The following is a 19,943-nucleotide window of genomic DNA, read 5'->3' as shown; positions in this document are numbered from 1 at the left end:
ATTCTCGGCGTACCACACGAAGCGGAAGTGCGTGACTGATTACAATAGTCGAAGTTTGTTATCGCTACAGTTTGACTTTTGCTCTGTTGTTATATACTTTTGTGAGGTCGGCGATGTGTGTTTAGTCACATTAACCGTTGACTTTGTGTAATTATTTTGGAATGGCCAAAGAAAAGCGACACAGGAGAAGGGAATCTCCCGAGCGGGAGTCTAAAGTTAAGATAAAGCAGGAGAAGCTTAGCCCTGTTAGGCCACAGACATCACGCCGCTCCAGGTCGAGATCCAGCGGCAACTCAAGTCCACAGAGGAGAAGAACAAGCAGGTATATACAATACGGTCGCTATTGCCACGTGTTTTGTGCTATTTAACTTGTCGGATGTTCACAAGTGAGTCAATATTAGCGACCATAGTTGTTTCGTCCGTTAGCCTTTTGACATACACGGCTACAGCCAGGACTATTTGCATTTTAACGGAATCAGTTTTTGTTTTGAAGATGGGCGTTATGTAAGGGGTCTTAATGTGTTTTATGTAGGTCCCCTGCCAGGACAAAGGACCGCTCACCGGGCAGAAAAGAGACATCTCCCGCCAGACGAGGCAGCAGATCCCCCAGAAACAGGAGAAGTCGCAGTCCCCATCGCGGGGCTGATGTCAAAATAAAGCGGGTGATTAGGTTTTAAGTCATGTACAACAGGTCTTGATGAGACTTTTTTGGTGTGTCACCTAAAAAGTGTAGACCAGTTCATAGGCATTTTACATTATTCGTAATTGTTACCTCTCTTTGCTGCTGTCACTGTTGCTGCACTGACATGTGGTATTTTATTATGTAAGTATGCTACTTGTGTTTCACTGACAGATACCACTGCTCACTGGCGTAAACCCACTTGAGCACAGGTATTATAGTGGTTGTTGGTATCTAATGCTCAAACAAGTGGCATGTTGTGCAATAAAATTGTTAGTACCATTAAGTGCCAATTAATAAATACACACAAAACAATTTAATGGTTTTGTCAGTCAAACTTGATCTGAAACCCACACACTATGCTTGTTGTCTGCAGACTCAATATTTCGTGCCACCAAGATATTTTCTTACACAGAAGACACACGCATCTACAAGTATCATAATCTGATGATTATCAATTTTAAATGATAGTCCCACAGAACATTATAGCTGTCATTCTTGCCACGTTGAACAGCAGCGGCATAGTCAGCAGTGTCATAAGCTAGATACATCAATGGCATAAAAACTGCCACTTTTCAGTCTTATCAGTCCAATTGAATGTAATACAATACAATCTGAAATGGTAATGGTTGCATAAAAAAAACTATGCAAATTTATCTTGGGCTAATAAACTTTATTTCTTTTAACTGCCATATCTCACAGGAGCGAGATGAGCATCGAGCTGGTGGTGATGAGCGGAGGAGAAGAAATGACCAGCCAGAGGAGAGACGGAGCAGGTGGGAATCAGACAGACCACGGGAGAGAGACCGTGGCGGAGACAGACACAGAGAACGAGGCGCATTTGCTTCCCAACAAGCTGAGCGTCAGCAACACAATGAGCGGCGCAGGGAAAACCACCAGCGGCGCGAAGAAAACCAAGAAGATGCTTTTGGAGAGTCCGAAGGAGGGAGCAGTGACCCAAATGCTGCTCCCGTTGAGAAAGAGAAACCCAACTTTGAACTGTCAGGGGCGCTCACAGAAGATACCAACACATTCCGAGGGGTGGTGATCAAGTACAACGAGCCACCTGAGGCTCGCATTCCCAAGCGCAGATGGCGACTGTACCCTTTCAAGAATGATGAACCCCTTCCAGTCATGTACATTCACAGACAGAGTGCCTATTTGTTGGGGAGGCAGAGAAAAATTGCTGATATCCCCATTGACCATCCTTCCTGCTCCAAGCAACATGCGGTATTCCAATATAGGTAAGAATAACAATCATCAGCTGAGGTGTTTTTACTTTGGTATGTTCTAGAAATATTGATAACTTCAATCAGCATAATTTAGACAAAGTAGATTCAACCTATAGTAATCTTTGAACATTGTGTTGCATTATACTTAGTTTCTTGCTGTGTAAATAAACATGTCTACCATTACCTCTGCATTTTTCCAGACTGGTGGAGTTTAGGCGTGCAGATGGCACCACTGGCCGCAGGGTGAGGCCTTACATCATTGATCTGGGTTCTGGCAATGGCACCTACCTGAACAACCAGCGCATCGATGCCCAGCGCTATTATGAGCTCAAAGAAAAAGACGTACTAAAGTTTGGCTTCAGCAGCCGCGAGTACGTCCTCCTGCACGAGTTCTCAGACACAAGTGAGGTGGACGCCAAGCAGGAAGAGGAAGATGATGATGAGGGCCTTGATGAGTAAAATTGTTCCTATGAACTGTATTGCCTAAAGTTCATTCAGGGTTACAGACCATCATCACCAGTTTTCAATAAATAGCGGTTTCTGCAGTGAATGGAACAATTAATTACTGGTTAACTGGTAAATGTGGAACTTTATTAGAATAATGGAGCAGGGCTGGTTTGTGTATTTTGTAATTACTGAACTATTGCTTAAACCTGCCACAACGGTCTCAAGGAAGACTTCCTATTCTCAGGTTGTTTGTGCAATGTCTGTGTGATGCATGACTGATCTCTCAACTGACAGTGCTCACAATAAATAAAAAAAGAAGTGCTCAGTGCCAGATAAAGATATCTTGCTAAATACAATAGTTAATTTTATATTTTTGGATCACAGCACTGAGTACAAAGTATACCTGAAAACTTAATTTCTTGTCTAAGTCCAGGCTGCATATGTTAATGTACATGATAATGTGGAATGTGAACTTTAGATTCATGTTTAATAAGCATTGCTTTTTGTCAGAGTAAACATACATACATACAACTTTTAATGATATTGCCTTTTTTGCTTTGTAGTGCAGGGAAATAGTTGATGCTGTTGTGTGTAAGTAAAGACTCCCCTTTTTATTTTTGTCTGGTCACAGGCCCACGGCATTCATAGTAAATTTCCATTTTTGTACTGTAAATAAAGAAGAAAATTTCTGTTTTTGTCTTTGGAGTTTTAATGTGGACACCACGTGAGATGTGTGTATTTTGTGTGATTATTTGATTCTATCCCGCAGATTCTCAGGCTATTTGTTACGTGCATTTGTGTATCCACAACGTCAGTGTTCCTCAGAAATGTGATCCTGCAGCAGAGGTCACGCGAGAGTTCGGGCTGTGTGGCGTACAGTTTATAGTTGAGTGTCAGCGGGCGGGGCAGGAGACGAGGGCGTATCGAGTGGAGAGGAGTGCCGGGAATGTTAGTAAATGTGTGGTGCGAGCGACGCACCTGGGGAATTACCAGAACAAGTAACCGAGCTGTTGCATTTTTAATGGAAGTTGTCCCGATCGAGGACATGCGCTGAGTTTCAGCTGCGGATCAAAGCAGAAAATGTACACTACAGAGCGCAGGCGAATGAGCCTGCACGAGCTGAGGAGGAAAGATCCAGTGTGGGTGTCAGCTGGGAGTTTGTGGCAGGACACTCTGGCCATGGAGCTGAGCGCCAGCAGCTCGGGTAAACAGATCGTTTCTCCTCGGAGCCGGACCAGGGCAGTATCCGTGGCATACATTGTGAACGAGGACGCGTCGGTGCCGCAGACGGAGGAGAACTTGTCACTGAAGTGTCTGAAGGAAGCCTGCGCGGACGTACACGCCGTGTTCAAAACCATTTCATTTGAGAGAATATCACTGGGGACCACTGACATCCTGGATAATTTCTACAATGCAGGCAAGTTCAGGCATGCTGACTGAAGGGTAATTTGGATGACACATTACACGCGAGACATTGTCAGTTAGTCAAACTGACCCAGTTTTTCTTTACAATGTACCCAACAGATGTAGCAGTGGTTGAGATGAGTGACACTTTCTGCCAGCCTTCCCTCTTCTATCACCTTGGAGTGAGAGAAAGTTTCAGTATGACCAATAACATTATCCTGTACTGTTACAAGCAAGACAGTGATCTGCAGGCAGTCAAGGTAACACAGCAACAATCCGTTGTTTATTGTTATATGTAAACAGGGTCTGAATTATGATTGGATAAAAGTTCATTAGAGATTTTGAATATTTGTTTCAGAATGCACACTTCTCAAGTACAATGTGAACTGTAAGGGAAATTACCCGAGGCTTGTCCTGCATTATTAATTTACCCGAGGGCCCTATTTTGCAGCAGGCCCCTGCATTTTGGGCCCTCTACAATGCATGTACATAGGGGGTTGTGGTTGTCCTCTGGGCTTCAAATGTATTCTATTGTGTGAGCTGTACTTAATGGAAACAGGAGGTAATATGGGCACACAGTTTATTTCTGGCCCAGGGCGCTCCTGGCATGTCCACGTGGGCATAGCCACAAACAGTTTTCATTATTGATTAATATGATTTTTTTTCACTAATCAGTTAATTGTTAAGTCCACAAAATATCAGAAAATATTGAATAATACCCATCGCTTTTTCTCAGACCCAAAGGTGACATTTCAGATCTTTATTTTGTCTGACCACAGTGCAAAATCTAAATATATTTTCAAATTTACAATAATGTAAAAAAGAGGAAAGCAAATCTTCACAACTGTTTGACATTTTTGCTTTAAATGATTTAAATCCTTTATTAAAAAGTTGATCAAAGGTCCTATTTAAGAGAGATTTCATGAAGAAGGTATTATGTCAATGATGAAGGAAAGAATTGAAATCAAGAGCAAATCACATATATTTATCCAAGAATTTAACTGAAATGAAACATGAAGTATTAAAAGCAAGAAACTGTCAGATGCTTCAGCCCTACTGAGTGTGAATTTGTTATGATGCATGTGTTGTCTTCCTTCAGGAGCAGTGTGGAAGTTACACGTTCATCCCTTATGTCGTGTCACCGCAAGGTAAAGTGTTTGCCTGCGATGCCTCAATAATGACTGGGATCAAAGAGTTGATGCAGCCTAGTTTCCAGCTGGAGCCCCTGCTCACCCCGCTGGTGGAGAGGCTGGTGAATCTGCTGAACAATGTACACATTCAGTCCAGGTCAGGCACAAACTGCAGGGCTCTGTTCACCACCATGTGCTTTTTGCCAAATATAACATTATCATCTCAGATTACACGTGCATTTGCCTATGCTGTAACTCACAGTATTATGTTTGAGTTCACTTGGCTGATTTGCTAAAGATCGTGAAAGTGTGGGATGTTATGAACCCCTCTGCTCTTTATGCTGACAGCGAGTACTTCCGGGAGTCAATCAGGCACGAGATTCGTATGGCACGGGAGCGGTTCAGCGGACAGGCCCTGAGTGAAGAGCTGAGTCACATCCAGAAACGCCTCGACAGCGTGGAGCTGCTCACCCCTGATATAGTTATGAACCTGCTGTTGTCCTACAGGGACATTCAGGTGTGTATGTGGATATCTATGTGTGCATGCATCTGTGTGGCTAGGAGTAAAAGTAACCTGCAAGGAGTGTGCAATAGGCGTGGGGCTGCTAACATTGATTCTGTCTTTATTAATTAATCTTTCAATTATTTTTTCTAATATTGTGAAATTGTAGGTTTAAACATCGATTCTGTCTTTATTAATTAATCTAAAGAGTAGAGAAAAAAAAAAGCAAAAACATTTGAGAAGCTGGAACCTACAAATGCATTCTTACTTGGTAAATTACTCAGATCAATTGTTGATTATATGTTAGATCAACTAAACAACACTAGTACTAAATGTTTTAATACTTTAAACTAAACTAACATGTCATGAAATGTGAGCACTGTAAATAATAATTTGTAATTCTACACCCTCTTTTCTCAGGACTATGACTCCATAATCAAACTGGTGGAGACTCTGAACCACTTGCCCATGTGTGTGGTAGCAAGACATCAGAATATTCAGTTTCACTATATATTTGCTCTAAACAGGTACCCACATGGCTCCTTTTGGATCCGCGTTTTGTTTTATAAGTAAACATAATTAAACGATTGAAATCTCCTCCTATCTGGTTTCAGCTTAGTGTTTTTGTCCCATTATCATCCTGTAGCCTTTATTCATCTTGTGTGTATACAAGGATATAAAAGGTAGTTGCTAAAGCTGCATCATTGCTGATATTATCACATTTTTACCATGCCAGGAGGAATCACCCTGGAGATCGTGCTAAGGCTTTGAAGGCCATTTTGCCTATCGTGGAGTCGGGGAGCATGGTGGCATCTGATGTGTACTGCCTGTGTGGACGGATCTACAAAGATATGTTCATGAGCTCTGGGTTCACTGATCAGCGCAGCAGAGATCAGGCCTGCTACTGGTACGACCAGTTTGTGTGTGTGTGTGTGTGTGTGTGTGTGTGTTTAGTACTGCTCATGCAAAATATTCCACACCTAATGAGAAAGGAAGATTTTGACTGTCTTTTGTATTACAGTACGACGTCACTACGTACCTGTTTAATAGCTGCCTACTATGTGATTGTTGATTATACGTTGCATCATTATTCTGTTGTTAATTTTGTCCCGTCTGACAGTGCTGTGGTATATTCTATAAGTGTCATCGTTTTATTATTTCTTAGGTATGGAAAAGCTTTCGAGACAGAGCCAACGCTTCACTCGGGTATCAACAACGTGGTCCTCCTGATGGCAGCCGGACATGAATTTGACACTTCTATTGAGCTGCGCAAAATAGGTGCTTTATGTTTCCTGCCTCATTTATTAGAGAGATTTGATGACAATTAACATTGCTTTGATGATCTGGAGGCAATACAGCTTTATAGTCTGCAGATTCAGTGTGTCATAAAGTTTATTATACTTAAAGGATAACTCTGAGTTTTTTTTTAACCCAGTCCTTATTTTCCCTTGGTTTACCATTGAGCAAGAACCATATACCTGGAACCGTTAAAACATCTACTGCAGTGTAATCAAATGGTGCATCTGTCCGCGTCAAAGTCCGTCCTCTAAAAATGCATGTTTTTGCCACCCACAGATTCACATTGTTATTGTAAGTGTCTGACAACATTGTGGATAGGACACCTACAGACATATACTTTTTTGTTAAAAGAGTACGATCCTTTTTGTTTAACTGGAAACAGCCAATTTACCGCTCTGTTCAAAGCCACAAGAATCCATTGACAAAAACAGTCATTTTACCTCACAGAACGCAGGAGTTTCTGGCGTACCGCTGCCTTGATCGGTTAGTTTGTTTGTGTTATTGTGTGGCACGTTTACTTGGGTAAAGGATCTGAATACTTCTTCCAACACGCAAGTCACACGCAGTGTATTTCTCCATATGCATTTAACAATACACATCATGATATGTTCCTTCGACTGATGCAGATATGTAATAGTCTTTAGCACTGGTTCTTCAATTAGAATCAATGTAGTGTTACATTTCTAATGGTTGACACATAGTATGTATACACATAATAATAGCCTCATATTGCTGCATTGTTCATACTCTGTATTAACACCCTGCAACTCGAATGAGCTGATAGCTGTGCACAGGTTCATCATGTTAATGCAGGTATTCATTTGAAAATGTATAAATACATTTTTAAAATTAATTTGGTCCATGAATTGTTTTGTGCTGTGTTGATATGTTGCTATTTAGGTGTGACCTTAAGCAGCCTTCTCGGTAGGAAGGGTAGCTTGGAGAAGATGAGGGATTACTGGGATGTCGGCTTCTACCTCGGCGCAAACATTTTAGCTAACGAGCACAGGAAAGTCATCGAGGCCTCGGAGAAACTCTACAGGCTCAAGGCTCCTATCTGGTGAGGCTTCACCACCAGTTCTTGATTAATAGTAATAATCATGCAGATCAAGGTGCTTAATCGCCATCGGGACTCAGTTTTTGGAGCATGTTATTCTAATTTCATTGCTTTGATTAAAAAAGAAATCTCTGTGCATTAGAAAGCATTTAGAGGGAATCCTGCTTTTTTTTCCATATTCATTTTCTGTGGATTCATGACTTCAGCGTCTTTCTTTCAGGTATGTTGCATCTATTATGGAGACATACATCCTGTACCGACAGTTTGTTAAGCTGTCTGAGGTGGTATCTCCTAAACAGGAAACCATGGAGTTATGGATGGAGCTGCTATTACAGTCGTGTAAACCCACCGACTCCACAGACCGCTGCCCGGTAAGATAACAGAATTACCAACGAAACAGTGATCACAACATTAGACAGAAAACTTGAATCCTCTTTGAAAGTTGGTGTCTGTTCAGTGGACCCACTATGATCTTAAGGTTAACACACATTACTGTAATACTGTTACAATATGGTCAGGAAATAATGGAGAAAACTAGACAGATGATTAGAAATAAATGAAAGTCATGTCTGTATTATAAAATTTTGGAAATAGAATTTTGGAATTGCTGCTTTTCAGGTGCTTATTCTGGAGCCCAGTAAAGTCCTTCAACCAGCTATTGTGTGTGTGAGTGAAGAGGACGAAAGTCGCACTGTCCAGTTGAAACACGTCACACCCTTAAAGGTACGTAGACCCTCTGTCCCCACCAACCGCCAGAGCCACCCTCTTATCTGATGATGTTTCTGAGTACCTGCCATTCACACAGAATGCAGAATAAATTGCATAACAGGAGGAAGAAGTCATTTTTCTTCCAGTCATTTATGGTCTAGTGAATGTTTAATCTAGGTAGTATGTAGGTGTGTTCGCTGGATGTGAAAAAATGACCTCATACCTCGGGACTGTTTACTTTCTTTCTCTTGCATGCGTATATGAAACCTGTTGAAACCTGTGCATGTGCAGCGCTCTGTGTATTTACAGTCAAACTGTCTTCATCCTTTGCTTTAATGTCATCTTTGCTTCTGCAGAAAGGCTTACACCAGTGGACTTTCCCAGCCTCTGCAATCCGTGGAGTGAGGTAAAGTGGAGTACAGCATGTGCTAATATCTTTAAAATATCTACCTCTCTTTTCTGGGCGTGTCCAAGCAGCAAAACTAGAGGACCCAAAACATGCGGGTTGTCTGGGAGACCTTGGCTGTCGGTCAAATTTTTGCTCTGTCAGTATGATTTCAGGCTGTTGTTTGCGGGCTTTTTGTTAATTCCATACTGGTTACTCATCAGTGTCACTCTGTACTTTAGCCTCGTCTTGTCTGCTGATTTGCCACTTGGGTAATTTTCACCCAAAACAGTCAGCTGCTGGGCCATTTGAAAAAAGGGCAAGCAAACAACTTTATTAGATTGTCGTATCATTTGGAGAAGAGAGAAACTGTTTTTGTTAGAGCAAGGCCTTGTTCTTCATCAGCATTTACTGAATTAATCAATCCCCCGCCCCCATTTGTTTACCTAAAGCTGATACTGAAATTCAAACATTAGCCACTGCTTCACTCGAGCAGAAAAGGGGTTGACAGGGATTTAATCGATGTCAGGATCTTTATAATTTACATACAGTTTTTGACACAGCCATGTACATTCTCAACAATTAAATTAGGTATTATGACTGTTTGAATAGTTAAAATCTTGCTTCTTTCCCTCTAAAGTGCTTCAAAGATTGACGAGCGGAGCTGTTTCCTGTACGTCCACTACAACTCAGATGACTTCCAGATCTGCTTCCCCTCTGAGCTTCACTGTAAAGGGTGAGCGGCTACTAAATTTGCAAAGATACAGCAAGGCAGAGTGTGTGTATTTTTGCGTGTGTGAGGCAGTGCAAATGACTGGCTAGGTAAAAGATAAAACAGATCGTTGCAGAGGCCGACAGGACAACAGGCAAGCTAGCTTTGCAGACTGTATGGTTGGTGCCCTGGTGAAAGCGAGTGTGATGTAATTACACTGTATGAGTCATATTTCCTTTATTGCCCCCTTAGGACAGATTTTTTTTTCCCCTCTCACATCACTTGACCCAAATCACAAAAAACGGTACTATAAAAAAAAACTATATGTATATATATACTACGAAACTCCACAAGGTGCCTTTAGGTGAACTTTTAAGAGAATTTTTCTTCCACACACTGGCCTGTTATGGGTAAATTCAGAAGTCTACAGGCGCCTATTATGCCATTGGGTGTTCTCTTTATATTAACTGAAAGTAACTGTAACCACATGCTTCACTAAGAGTATATTCTCATCTACATTGATGTCTTTTCACGTTGTTCTAGTTTCTGCGAGCTGGTGAACTCTCTGCTGCAGCAGGCTGAAGACTCTGCTCAGGACCTGGACCATCTGACTGAAGGAATACTAGAGGTTGATTACAGGCCTTCATACTTCTGACACAGAGTGTGCTTCATATTTAGGTCTCACTTGCCTCAACAAGTAGAAAAATTATTACAATTAGTGGCTAAAGTCTAATTCTCAAGAACAGAACCATTTCCTTAACATAATGACAAGCTCATACAGTATTTTCATGTCAGAAGTACCTGAATGAATCATCTTTTCTCGCACACTTAACATTTCTCTCTTTCGTTACTTGTGTTTGCATGTGAAATTCCTCACAATTCTGCTGACACTTCTGAATTCTCATTCTTGCCATCTTCCTCTCAATCCTCAGTACATCTATGAGACCAATGAGAATGGCGACAAGGTGGTTCTGGGTAAAGGGACGTACGGTGTGGTCTACGCCGGGAGGGACCTGAGCAACCAAGTACGCATCGCCATCAAAGAGATCCCAGAGAAGGACAGCACGTATGGGAAACTAACACCATTTTTCATTCAGACTCATCTCTCGCTGGGAGAGATGAGTCTGCAGTGTCTCACACATGAATGTTTTTTTCCGTAATGCCCTTAATGGGAAAGGATTTGGCAGACTGCACACTCACTGGCTTGCTCCAGCTCTTGAGGAATCTTGGGGGAGATGGATGAGTGTTTAGACTTTTCATTCTTTCTTTAATATTCCATAATCTGCACAAAGAGTTTTGGCCCAGACTGCAGTGTCGTATGGAAATAATGATGGATTCAGTGGAAGGAAATGTGATATTTAAATCACTTTATAAGCATTTGCCAAAGCTCTCCGAGTCCAGAATGCAGCAGAGTGTTTATCATATGTCACTATTCTGATGTTGTAATTATCAGGCTAGACAAAAAAATAGTAAAGATCCTGTTAACTGAGAAAGAGAAAGAGGGGGAAAAAAGCAGCTTTTAGTGTTGTGCAATAGCAGATGTCATGTGATATAATGCATATAGGTTTTTCAAGTTCTTCACAGTAGGAGAGCTGAGTTTATTTTTAAGAAAACCTCAAACTTGTATTTTTTGTGTGTCTTCCAGGTACTCCCAGCCCCTTCATGAGGAGATAGCTCTGCACAAGAGGCTAAAACACAGGAATATTGTCCAGTACCTGGGCTCTGTCAGTGAGGATGGTTTCATTAAGATCTTAATGGAGGAAGTACCAGGAGGTACACATCCCAAGATTTAAATTTCTAATGCTTTAAGTTAGTTATTGGCTATAATGAATAAGAAAGTTTAAGGAAAGAGTTTTTATTGTAATGTAATTGTTTCTTTCCGTTTAATTTTATTCTTATCCATTCATCTGCTTGTGCGATTGCTAATGACGTTTCACTTTTACGGAGCTTGACTAATACATGACTCTGTTTCCACTTAAAATATTGAGTCTTAAGATTAGATAAGTAATTTTCTCAACATTTTCACCAGAATAGAAACAGACTACAGCCACATTGCATTGCTCCATTGGAAGTTACAAAAGACAAGGAAGCGCTGCCCCTGTTAGTTATTGCACGGCTTTTGTTTTTACAGGTGATGCCTATATTAAGTGTCAAGGAAGTTTGGGCCTGTCTTATGTGTTTTGATTTGTAAGTGCATGTGTGATTGCATAACATACACTGGAAGCCAGTTTTAGGGAAGTGGGTGGTTCCGAAGACATCCTGCTCGTTGGAGAAAAAATATTTTCAGTATGTGAACAAGTCAAGTCGAGTCAGTTTCATCTATATACTACCGAATCATGACAGAAGTTATCTCACAGCACTTTTAATATAGTGCAGGTGTAGACAGTACTAGACTGTCTAGACTGTGTTATTAACAGAGACGCAAGAGTCCCCCATGAGCAAACACTTGGCAAAAGTGGTGAGAAAAAACGCCCATTTAACTAGAAGAACTTGACTCATTGTGGGCGGCCTTCTTCCTTGACCGTTTGGGTTGAGAAAGAGAGCGAGAGAGAGAGACTAGGGGGAAAGAGAATTGTAGCAGTGAGTTTTGAGCAGGATCATGGGGACAGTAGATAGTTTGCAAACACAGATCCAGACTCTGAAGCTCTGGAGACAGAAACTACAGAAAGTAACAGGAGGAGAGAGAAGCGAAAGCACAAAACTACAGGAGAGAGAAGAAGCTGAGTTAGTATGGGATATGAGAGAGGAGGAAAGAGGAAGGAGGAAGAGCATCATAGGAAGTAAAGCAGTCAAGGCATACAGCAGCATAACTAGGGGATAGTTTAGGCAAGCCTGAGCCTTAAACATGGAGAGGTTGTCCGACTCCTCTGACCCAAACTGCAAGAAGTTTCCACAGTAGAGGAGCCTGACAGCTCCCATTCTACTGGTGGGGACTCTAGGAACAACATTAAGCCTGCATTCTGGGAGCACAGTGTTCTAGTGGGGGAGTACTATGGGCTTTGTAGGTGAGGAGAAGGTTTTTAAATTCTATTCTGGATTTTGCAGGGAGCCAGTGCAGTGAAGCTAACAGTCCATAGCTTTGTTAAGAAACTGTTGAGAAATAACCACCATTTTCAGTGTGACACTAAAAGTAGAAGTTATGCTCTGCCTTCATGAACATGTGAGAAAAATATTTCTACCGTAAGATTCTGTTGCTTAAAATAACTTGTCTTATTAAATTTTACATTCTTGCTTATAGGCAGTTTGTCATCTCTCCTGCGCTCCAAATGGGGTCCTCTGAAAGACAATGAAGCCACCATCATCTTCTACACCAAACAGATCCTAGAGGGGCTCAAATACCTTCATGACAATCAGATAGTCCACAGAGACATTAAGGTGAGCAGATCACCCTGGGACTTTTATTTTGAAGAAAAATTTGTAAAATAGCTTTGTGGGATTAGATAGCAGTATTTGTGAAACATCTTAATTGGGGTATATATGTTTTACTGCAGGGTGACAATGTATTGATCAACACATATAGTGGCGTACTGAAGATCTCTGACTTTGGAACCTCCAAACGATTAGCAGGGATCAACCCTTGTACGGAGACATTTACTGGTAAGATGCTGTGTATGGTGTATATGAGTATATTGTGATGCCCATATACAAAGTTGACTATTAGTGTAGCTGCATTTTCAACTATTTATGATGATTTTCCAACAGGAACTCTCCAGTATATGGCCCCAGAGATTATAGACCAAGGACCTCGGGGTTATGGGAAGGCAGCTGATATCTGGTCCCTGGGATGCACTATTATAGAAATGGCAACAGGCAAAACACCCTTCCATGAGCTGGGAAGTCCTCAGGCAGCCATGTTCAAGGTAAGGAAGAGAAAGTTGTATTTTATATAGACAGTGGACATTGGTGGGGCTTTGAGATAAAATCATAAAAGTCACTCTTTATGGGTTTGGACTGCAATATATTAAGTACTGGATGGATTGCAAAATGTTGCACAGACATTCCTGATCCCCAGGTGATGAATCCTAGTGACTTGGTGATACCCCAACTTTTCCTTTCGTGCCACTATGAGGTTGACATTTGTGGTTATAAGTGAAATGTCTCGACAAGTATTGGATTGATTGCCATTCAGTTTGGTTCAACCATTCATAATCCGCTTTGGATGAATTGTCTTGACTCCGTCATCCCTTTTCCTTTTTTTTTTTTTAACCAAATATCTGCAAAACGAACAACATTCTCATCAGTTTAAGCTGTATCTTGTGTTTAGTACTATATTTGCAAATGTTAGCATGCTAAGATGCCAAACTAAGATGACCAACATCAACATGTTAGAATTGCTCTGTGAGCTTGTTAGCATGGTGATATTAGCATTTAGCACAAAGTACTGCTGTGCAGCCTCACAGAGCCACTAGCATGTAGCATGTGCAGGTATGTTTAATAAATATGAGCAACTACCACCTTTTCTCTTTTAAAATGCACAATCTAAAAGTAAGACAATCTGAAAGTCATTTTAATGAACATGAACATTTTCCTTTTAATGCTAAATGATGCAATCTTGTCCAAACTGTGTCAGTAACATTTAAACAATCCCGTTAAGGTGGGCATGTTTAAGATCCACCCCAAAGTCCCAGAGTGCATGTCAGACGAGGCAAAGGGTTTCATCATGAACTGCTTCGAGCCAAACCCAGACGACAGAGCCACAGCTGCAGAGCTGCTCATGGATGCCTTCCTCAGGTCATCCCCCAGGAAAAGAGCCAAGGCTCTGCAGGAATCAGAACCTACAGACGCCCTTTCCGGTAGTCAAATTTACATAGTGCTCTTCTATCTAATATGTTACCTGTTTTCATCAGCCAGTTTATCTAAACCATCTTATCTTTTTTCTCCTTTGCATCATTATCACATTTCTTTGAGTCACATTTCTGCTTCTCTTGTATTCTTTCTTCCTCTGCTGTCTTTTTCTTCTAATACACTGTTGTTACTGCACCTGTTATGACACCTGTACGGTAAGTGTTGTTATGAAATCTGGTAAATGTCAGAGATTTTGAACAGTGGCATACAGTATCTAACCACAATCTTGCTGGATTTTGCAGCTGACTATCAACGCAGCCTGTCGGTACCTATATCCATCCTTGTGGAGGACACTGATTCATACTCGGATTCAATTGACCTGTCCTGTTCCCTGGACTTCAGAAGGCACCACTCCACCCTCAGACCAAGTGAAGTCTCAGAGAGCCCACCCACCACGAGCAGCTTCCTGCTGTGAGTTAGATTATTGCTCAACAGAAGATAAAAGCCTTATAAACTCTGCAATGGAACATAGTGTTACGGGATCTTACATCATTGGCAAACCACAATGAGGTTGCAGTCAGATATTCCGCTGAGCCTGCATGCTATGTAGGTATAAAAAGGGCATAATGCCATTGTGTCAACCAAGTATTGCTTATGAAACTAGACAAACACTCGGAGAACGCAGACCACCACCAAGGCCAATGTCAAACAACATACACCAGACTTCTGAGAAAAAATTCAAATTAATAGGAAATTATCTGCCCCAGAATTTAATGTGTTCTTCCCTGGCCTATGATCCACCCCTACACCAAGTTTGGTGCAAATCAGTTAAATTAAAAGACACTGGTAAAAACATACACCTGTGAATCACACTTTAATTATTGATAACCATATCTCCCTTTATTTGTCATTTTCATTTGATATTAATTTCAGCATATAAACCACATTCTTTTTAAAAAAAATCTTTTGATCTAGTGTGATTTATCTCTTTATTGCCCCCTGCTGTCCAGAATACCAGAGGACTCTGCATCAGACATGAGCAGTCCAGCCTCAACAGAGGAGAATATTGGTCTTTTTATGCTGAGAAAGGATAGTGAGAGGAGAGACACACTGCACCGAGTTCTCACCGACTATATCGGTTTTGTCATCTCTAATATACAGGAGTCCGTGCCTCAGGTGAGTAAAGAAAAGTCACAACAACGCAGGTCAAAATATTGTGTTACATTTTACTCATTATATTTTCTCAAAAATTCCTCGAGTTGAACTGATTATTATTAGCCAGTTATTATATTTCACAAATGCTGTTTATCAGTGTCAGTTAAGTCTAAGCAAAGACTGAGCTCTGGATGTCTGGATCCTGTCTTAGTTTGATATCACTCAGATTGTCCAGACATTCAACAGCCACATGGCATGACTGTCTGCAGTTGCCATCTTATTTTACACTTGGAGCTTGGAATTTGTTTTCCACTTAAAAGCGTGTTATGTCTTATGCATGGCAACATTTTTCCCCAGAACAAATACGTCAGCCATTTTCCAGTCTTTTTATTTTCATTTATTTTTATTTTTTTTCCGCGTTAAAAGTATGGCAAAGGATCATCGCTCACTGCAGACCACATCACCAAGCTCATTGGTTGCTTGCGAGACAACATCCGCTCCCCGGACAGGAAGCAGCTGACCATTGGCCTGCTGGACCTCAGAGCCTCGCTGCTTGCCGCCTCAGTACCTCTGAACAACCTGCAGGCGGTGCTCTTCAGCTTCCAAGATGCAGTAAGTTTGTTTCTGAGACAACTCACAGATGTTCCTGATGATCATCCAGCCGTCAGCTTCCTCTCACAATCATGTTCAACTAACTGCTCTGACTGCAGGTGAAGAAGGTGTTGAAGCAACAACAAGTGAAACCTCATTGGATGTTTGCTCTGGACAACCTGCTGAGACAGGCAGTACAGGATGCCATCACCGTGCTCCTACCAGGTAGAGCTTCATCTTTCTCTATTTAAGTCCAGTAATCTGAGATTTGTTGTAATTCTAGTTTATATTTTTCTCCCTGTGTGTATTCAGTTTGTACATTTTTTCATTTATTTATTTAGTTGTTTACTTTCTAGGGATTTCTGTTGGTTATTTATTCCTTGTCATTGTTTCCTCCATTCACCCCCACTCCTCTCTTCACCCCTCCCACCCCTCTCTTTGCCTCTCAGAGCTGAAAATCCAGCTGCAGTCCTCATTTGAGATTGAGGACAGCATTCCTGAGGAGCTGTCTCCTGACCCAGACACTCCAATAGTTCCTGTGCCGGACCAGCTGGGGGCGCTAGCAGACCTGCAGCAGACAGCGCCCATACGCGATATCATGCCGGCAGCTGACCCCCACTCTCCTACAGACCTTGTTTTCAATACCAGCTGTCCCCTCAGCGAGAATCTGAGAGATCTACGACTAGAGACCAGACGGTAGCATTCAGATGTCTTTTTTTTCCCCATCATGTTTATTTTTGTTGAGCTACATTTTTGATGGTTTTAATATGCATTGAACAAACTACAGATACTTAAAATTTCATTTCAAGGCGACATAATCTGACATTTTGAATTTAAATACAACATTCATGCTGGAAAAAAAAAAAGAAAAAAGTGTGACTAAGCATAACAGTGGCATCTCCATCGGGCAGTGCACAGTAATTAATAAGGATTTTTAGTTGCACTGCTTTCTGCTGAGTGATGATGGCTGTTTGTGTTTCAGACTGCTGAGTCAGCTGAGTGAGAAGGAGAGAGAGTACCAGGAGCTGCTGAAGACGACTGTCCAGAGGAAACAGGAACAGATCGATAGACTGAGAAAAGCAGCCGTCACTGAGGGTAATGTTTGCTTTTTAACCACAGTTCAGTTCACATACTGTAGTTTTAGATAGATTGTTAAAGTTTATCTCTGTACAATATTCACATGTGTAGAGAGTTACTGTCTGGGTTACTGTAGCATGACTACTTGTAATATTTGGGTAAGAAAATATACCGAATTGAAATGAGGGTATAAAACACACGTTGATAACTAATATTGCTATTTCATGCAAGTTGTTTCTCAATCTAGACCTCAGCCTATAGTCCAATAATTAGCCACACAAGCTGCAACATGAGCAGCAGTACGTCACGGGACCAAGCCCTTTCAGATTTATCAATACACTCAGTGATTCTCATTACTGTTTCTTAACACTTGTACCAGTCAATCCCTCCCACACCTCAGCTTCAGGCTCTGGATTTCAGCCTGACTGGTTTCTGACAGAGGCGTAGACCTTCTCCAATGTGCTCAAACTTGACTCATCACTTGAGATAATGATTATACAGTCTGCCTGCGGAAACACAATAAGTCTTCCAGTTGTGTGTAACATTAACATCGTAATTTGCATTAAATCTCAGAACAGACAGTCTGAATGGTTTTAATCTCTTTACATCATAGATGGTGAGTTGGCCTCACAGAAAAGCTCTAATCCGGAGGTGATGGCTTTGGTGCACTGGCTCAAGTCTATCCGTGTAGATCAAGACACCATTGAAAAGGTAAATTCAATGAAACCCAGCCTTGTTTGTTTGTTTTTTTAACTCCTGAGGCTGGTCGGTATTAACCATCCACCCACTGTTAATCCACACATGTGCGATCCTGTTTTGCAGTTGCTCTCTCATGAGTTCACCTTGGACTGTCTCCTCTACATGGCCTCCAGGGATGATTTGATATATTGTGGAATAAGGTGAGGCTTCCTCCACACATCACCCTCACAGGATATAGAAAGGCATGACCTCTGAGGTGGTGGTAGAGAAAAGATGCAGTCTGCCTCATTAGTTTAAGTTGGTTTTTGAGATACACCGTATTTACTGTAAATCTCCTTTAATCTGTCTAATATTGTCGTTTCAGAGGCGGCATGCTGTGTCGAATCTGGGCGGCCATCACAGTTCGCAGGAAGACGCAGCTCAGCACGCAAAATGAGGACAGTGAGGACACTTCTCTTTAGTGGCTGCTGATGTTGTACATCAGAGAACAGATTTATCGACAGGCTGGTACCGCGTTATCTGAAGGAAGAGAGGCAGTGCTGGTGAACATAGCTGACTTGCAGGGAATTGATGTAAAGCAGAATAGATTTTGAACCTTGTTGAGCTGTGAATGTGTTTTTTTGTAAAGATACTGAACACTTCTTCCACTTATTGTATGCAAAAATCTTCACTTCGAAGCTAGACCTTGCCAGCATTTTTTTTTTTTTTTACATTTTCTCAGGGCTTTTGCAAATGGGACTAAAAGTATTCCTCACAAGTTGCTTGTGGAGCATTGATTTATCTGCAAACAAAGTCGTTACTGTTATTTTAATGCTGTCTTCTGATGACACTGTTTTACAGAAAACTTAGCAGGACCTAAGTTATTTGGGGTATACTGTATTTAAACTGAATGTCTCTGCATTCTTAGGAGACTGATTTGTACTATATAACCTATTAAAATGCATTCAAATAATAAACAAGAACACTGAATCTCTCCAAATGTCTTGTTATCTGCATGTAACAGGCAGGGGAAGGGTTTGTGAGGGAGTGACGTAGAATGGAAGAAGCCATGAAGTGGTGAACAGTTTTTAAATTCCACATGTGTTTCCTCATCTTGTTTTCACAATGTTGACATCTCCTTAGGAACAGCAGTAGGACTCAGTGTGTGTTGGTGTCTCTGTCTGCTGTATGTGTGGGTTTTTATTGTGTTGCCACTCTTCTGAGCAGGTCTACAGCTTTAGACCCTTTCTGATGAATCATTTTTTCTAGTCTTGACCTCTAAAAGGTAGGAGAGAAGTGTTTTTGAAACTGGGCTTGTGTAATAATAGGAATGGAAATAAACGGAGGAAGGCAAAGGTTAGCATCACCGTGATGTTAGGGAATTAATGTCGTAGGTGAAAACTCTTCACAAGCGTAAGACACTTGGGCACATATCAGATTAGATTTTTCCAGTGTGTCATCATTGCCTTTTGTTCTCAGTAGTCACATGTCAGATCAGAAGATGTTCATTATTTTTGATGCACTGCACACAGACTTGTTAAACGCCACATGCATGTCAGCTCCGGTGCTCTGTCGAAAGGGATATGACTTCATTGAGAGACTGGGCTTGGCCCCTAATAACTATGGCACTCACTGATATGAGTAATACCTTATTCACTCAGTATTTGGTTTTGAAGAATTGACTGTAACTGTTATGGCAAACGGCCTACCCGTTGGAGTGCACGATGTCCTGATCAATTTAAAATGTTTCATGTGTATGTTCAACATTGCTCAGCTCATACATTGTCAAACAAATAATTAACATAAGCTTCAATGCGTTTCATCTCATATACAACAGCATCCCCTGCTGTAATTTAAAACTGGCATTTCCTTTTCCCCTGTTCATAGATTTATGACAACCATTATTTATTCAGCATCATGAAGTCCGAAAAACCTGCCTTCCCCACACCGAAGGTCACAGTCTTTGATTTACCTCTGCAATAATCAAGAATGCTGAACAAATGAGAAGGTAGGAGGCCAATAAATCAAGCTACACAAATTCTGTCCTTGGATGGTATCGGAAAGAAAATGAATACTCAGATTTTATCAACTAAATTAAATTT

At 41.3% G+C, this 19,943-nt stretch overlaps 2 protein-coding genes across 2 annotated transcripts; both read left to right on the top strand.

Annotated features, from left to right (window-relative positions):
• The first annotated feature begins 19 nt into the window (after positions 1–19).
• Positions 20–3,047, top strand: snip1 (Smad nuclear interacting protein 1). The gene is made up of 4 exons (XM_022764322.1): positions 20–322; positions 533–662; positions 1,382–1,923; positions 2,112–3,047. The coding sequence occupies exons 1-4, from the start codon at positions 162–164 to the stop codon at positions 2,368–2,370; spliced, it is 1,092 nt and encodes a 363-aa protein (XP_022620043.1). The 5' UTR covers positions 20–161; the 3' UTR covers positions 2,371–3,047.
• A 213-nt stretch (positions 3,048–3,260) lies between these two features.
• Positions 3,261–18,835, top strand: LOC111235736 (mitogen-activated protein kinase kinase kinase 5-like). The gene is made up of 28 exons (XM_022764252.1): positions 3,261–3,775; positions 3,883–4,022; positions 4,862–5,049; positions 5,241–5,409; positions 5,815–5,921; positions 6,131–6,301; positions 6,560–6,672; positions 7,594–7,753; positions 7,971–8,121; positions 8,369–8,473; positions 8,815–8,864; positions 9,484–9,579; positions 10,099–10,183; positions 10,488–10,621; positions 11,201–11,328; positions 12,794–12,930; positions 13,047–13,152; positions 13,258–13,415; positions 14,150–14,348; positions 14,643–14,811; positions 15,351–15,516; positions 15,922–16,107; positions 16,206–16,311; positions 16,536–16,782; positions 17,069–17,181; positions 17,777–17,874; positions 17,986–18,062; positions 18,227–18,835. Exons 1-28 carry the CDS (start codon positions 3,439–3,441, stop codon positions 18,321–18,323), a joined length of 3,993 nt encoding a protein of 1,330 aa, XP_022619973.1. The 5' UTR covers positions 3,261–3,438; the 3' UTR covers positions 18,324–18,835.
• The last annotated feature ends 1,108 nt before the right edge of the window (positions 18,836–19,943 follow it).

Source organism: Seriola dumerili, unplaced genomic scaffold (assembly GCF_002260705.1).
Source record: "Seriola dumerili isolate Sdu_G_001 unplaced genomic scaffold, Sdu_1.0 BDQW01000533.1, whole genome shotgun sequence".
In the NCBI taxonomy this organism is placed as follows: domain Eukaryota; kingdom Metazoa; phylum Chordata; class Actinopteri; order Carangiformes; family Carangidae; genus Seriola; species Seriola dumerili.
Note: the sequence above shows the minus strand (reverse complement) of the source record. Positions and strands in the feature narration are given on the sequence as shown.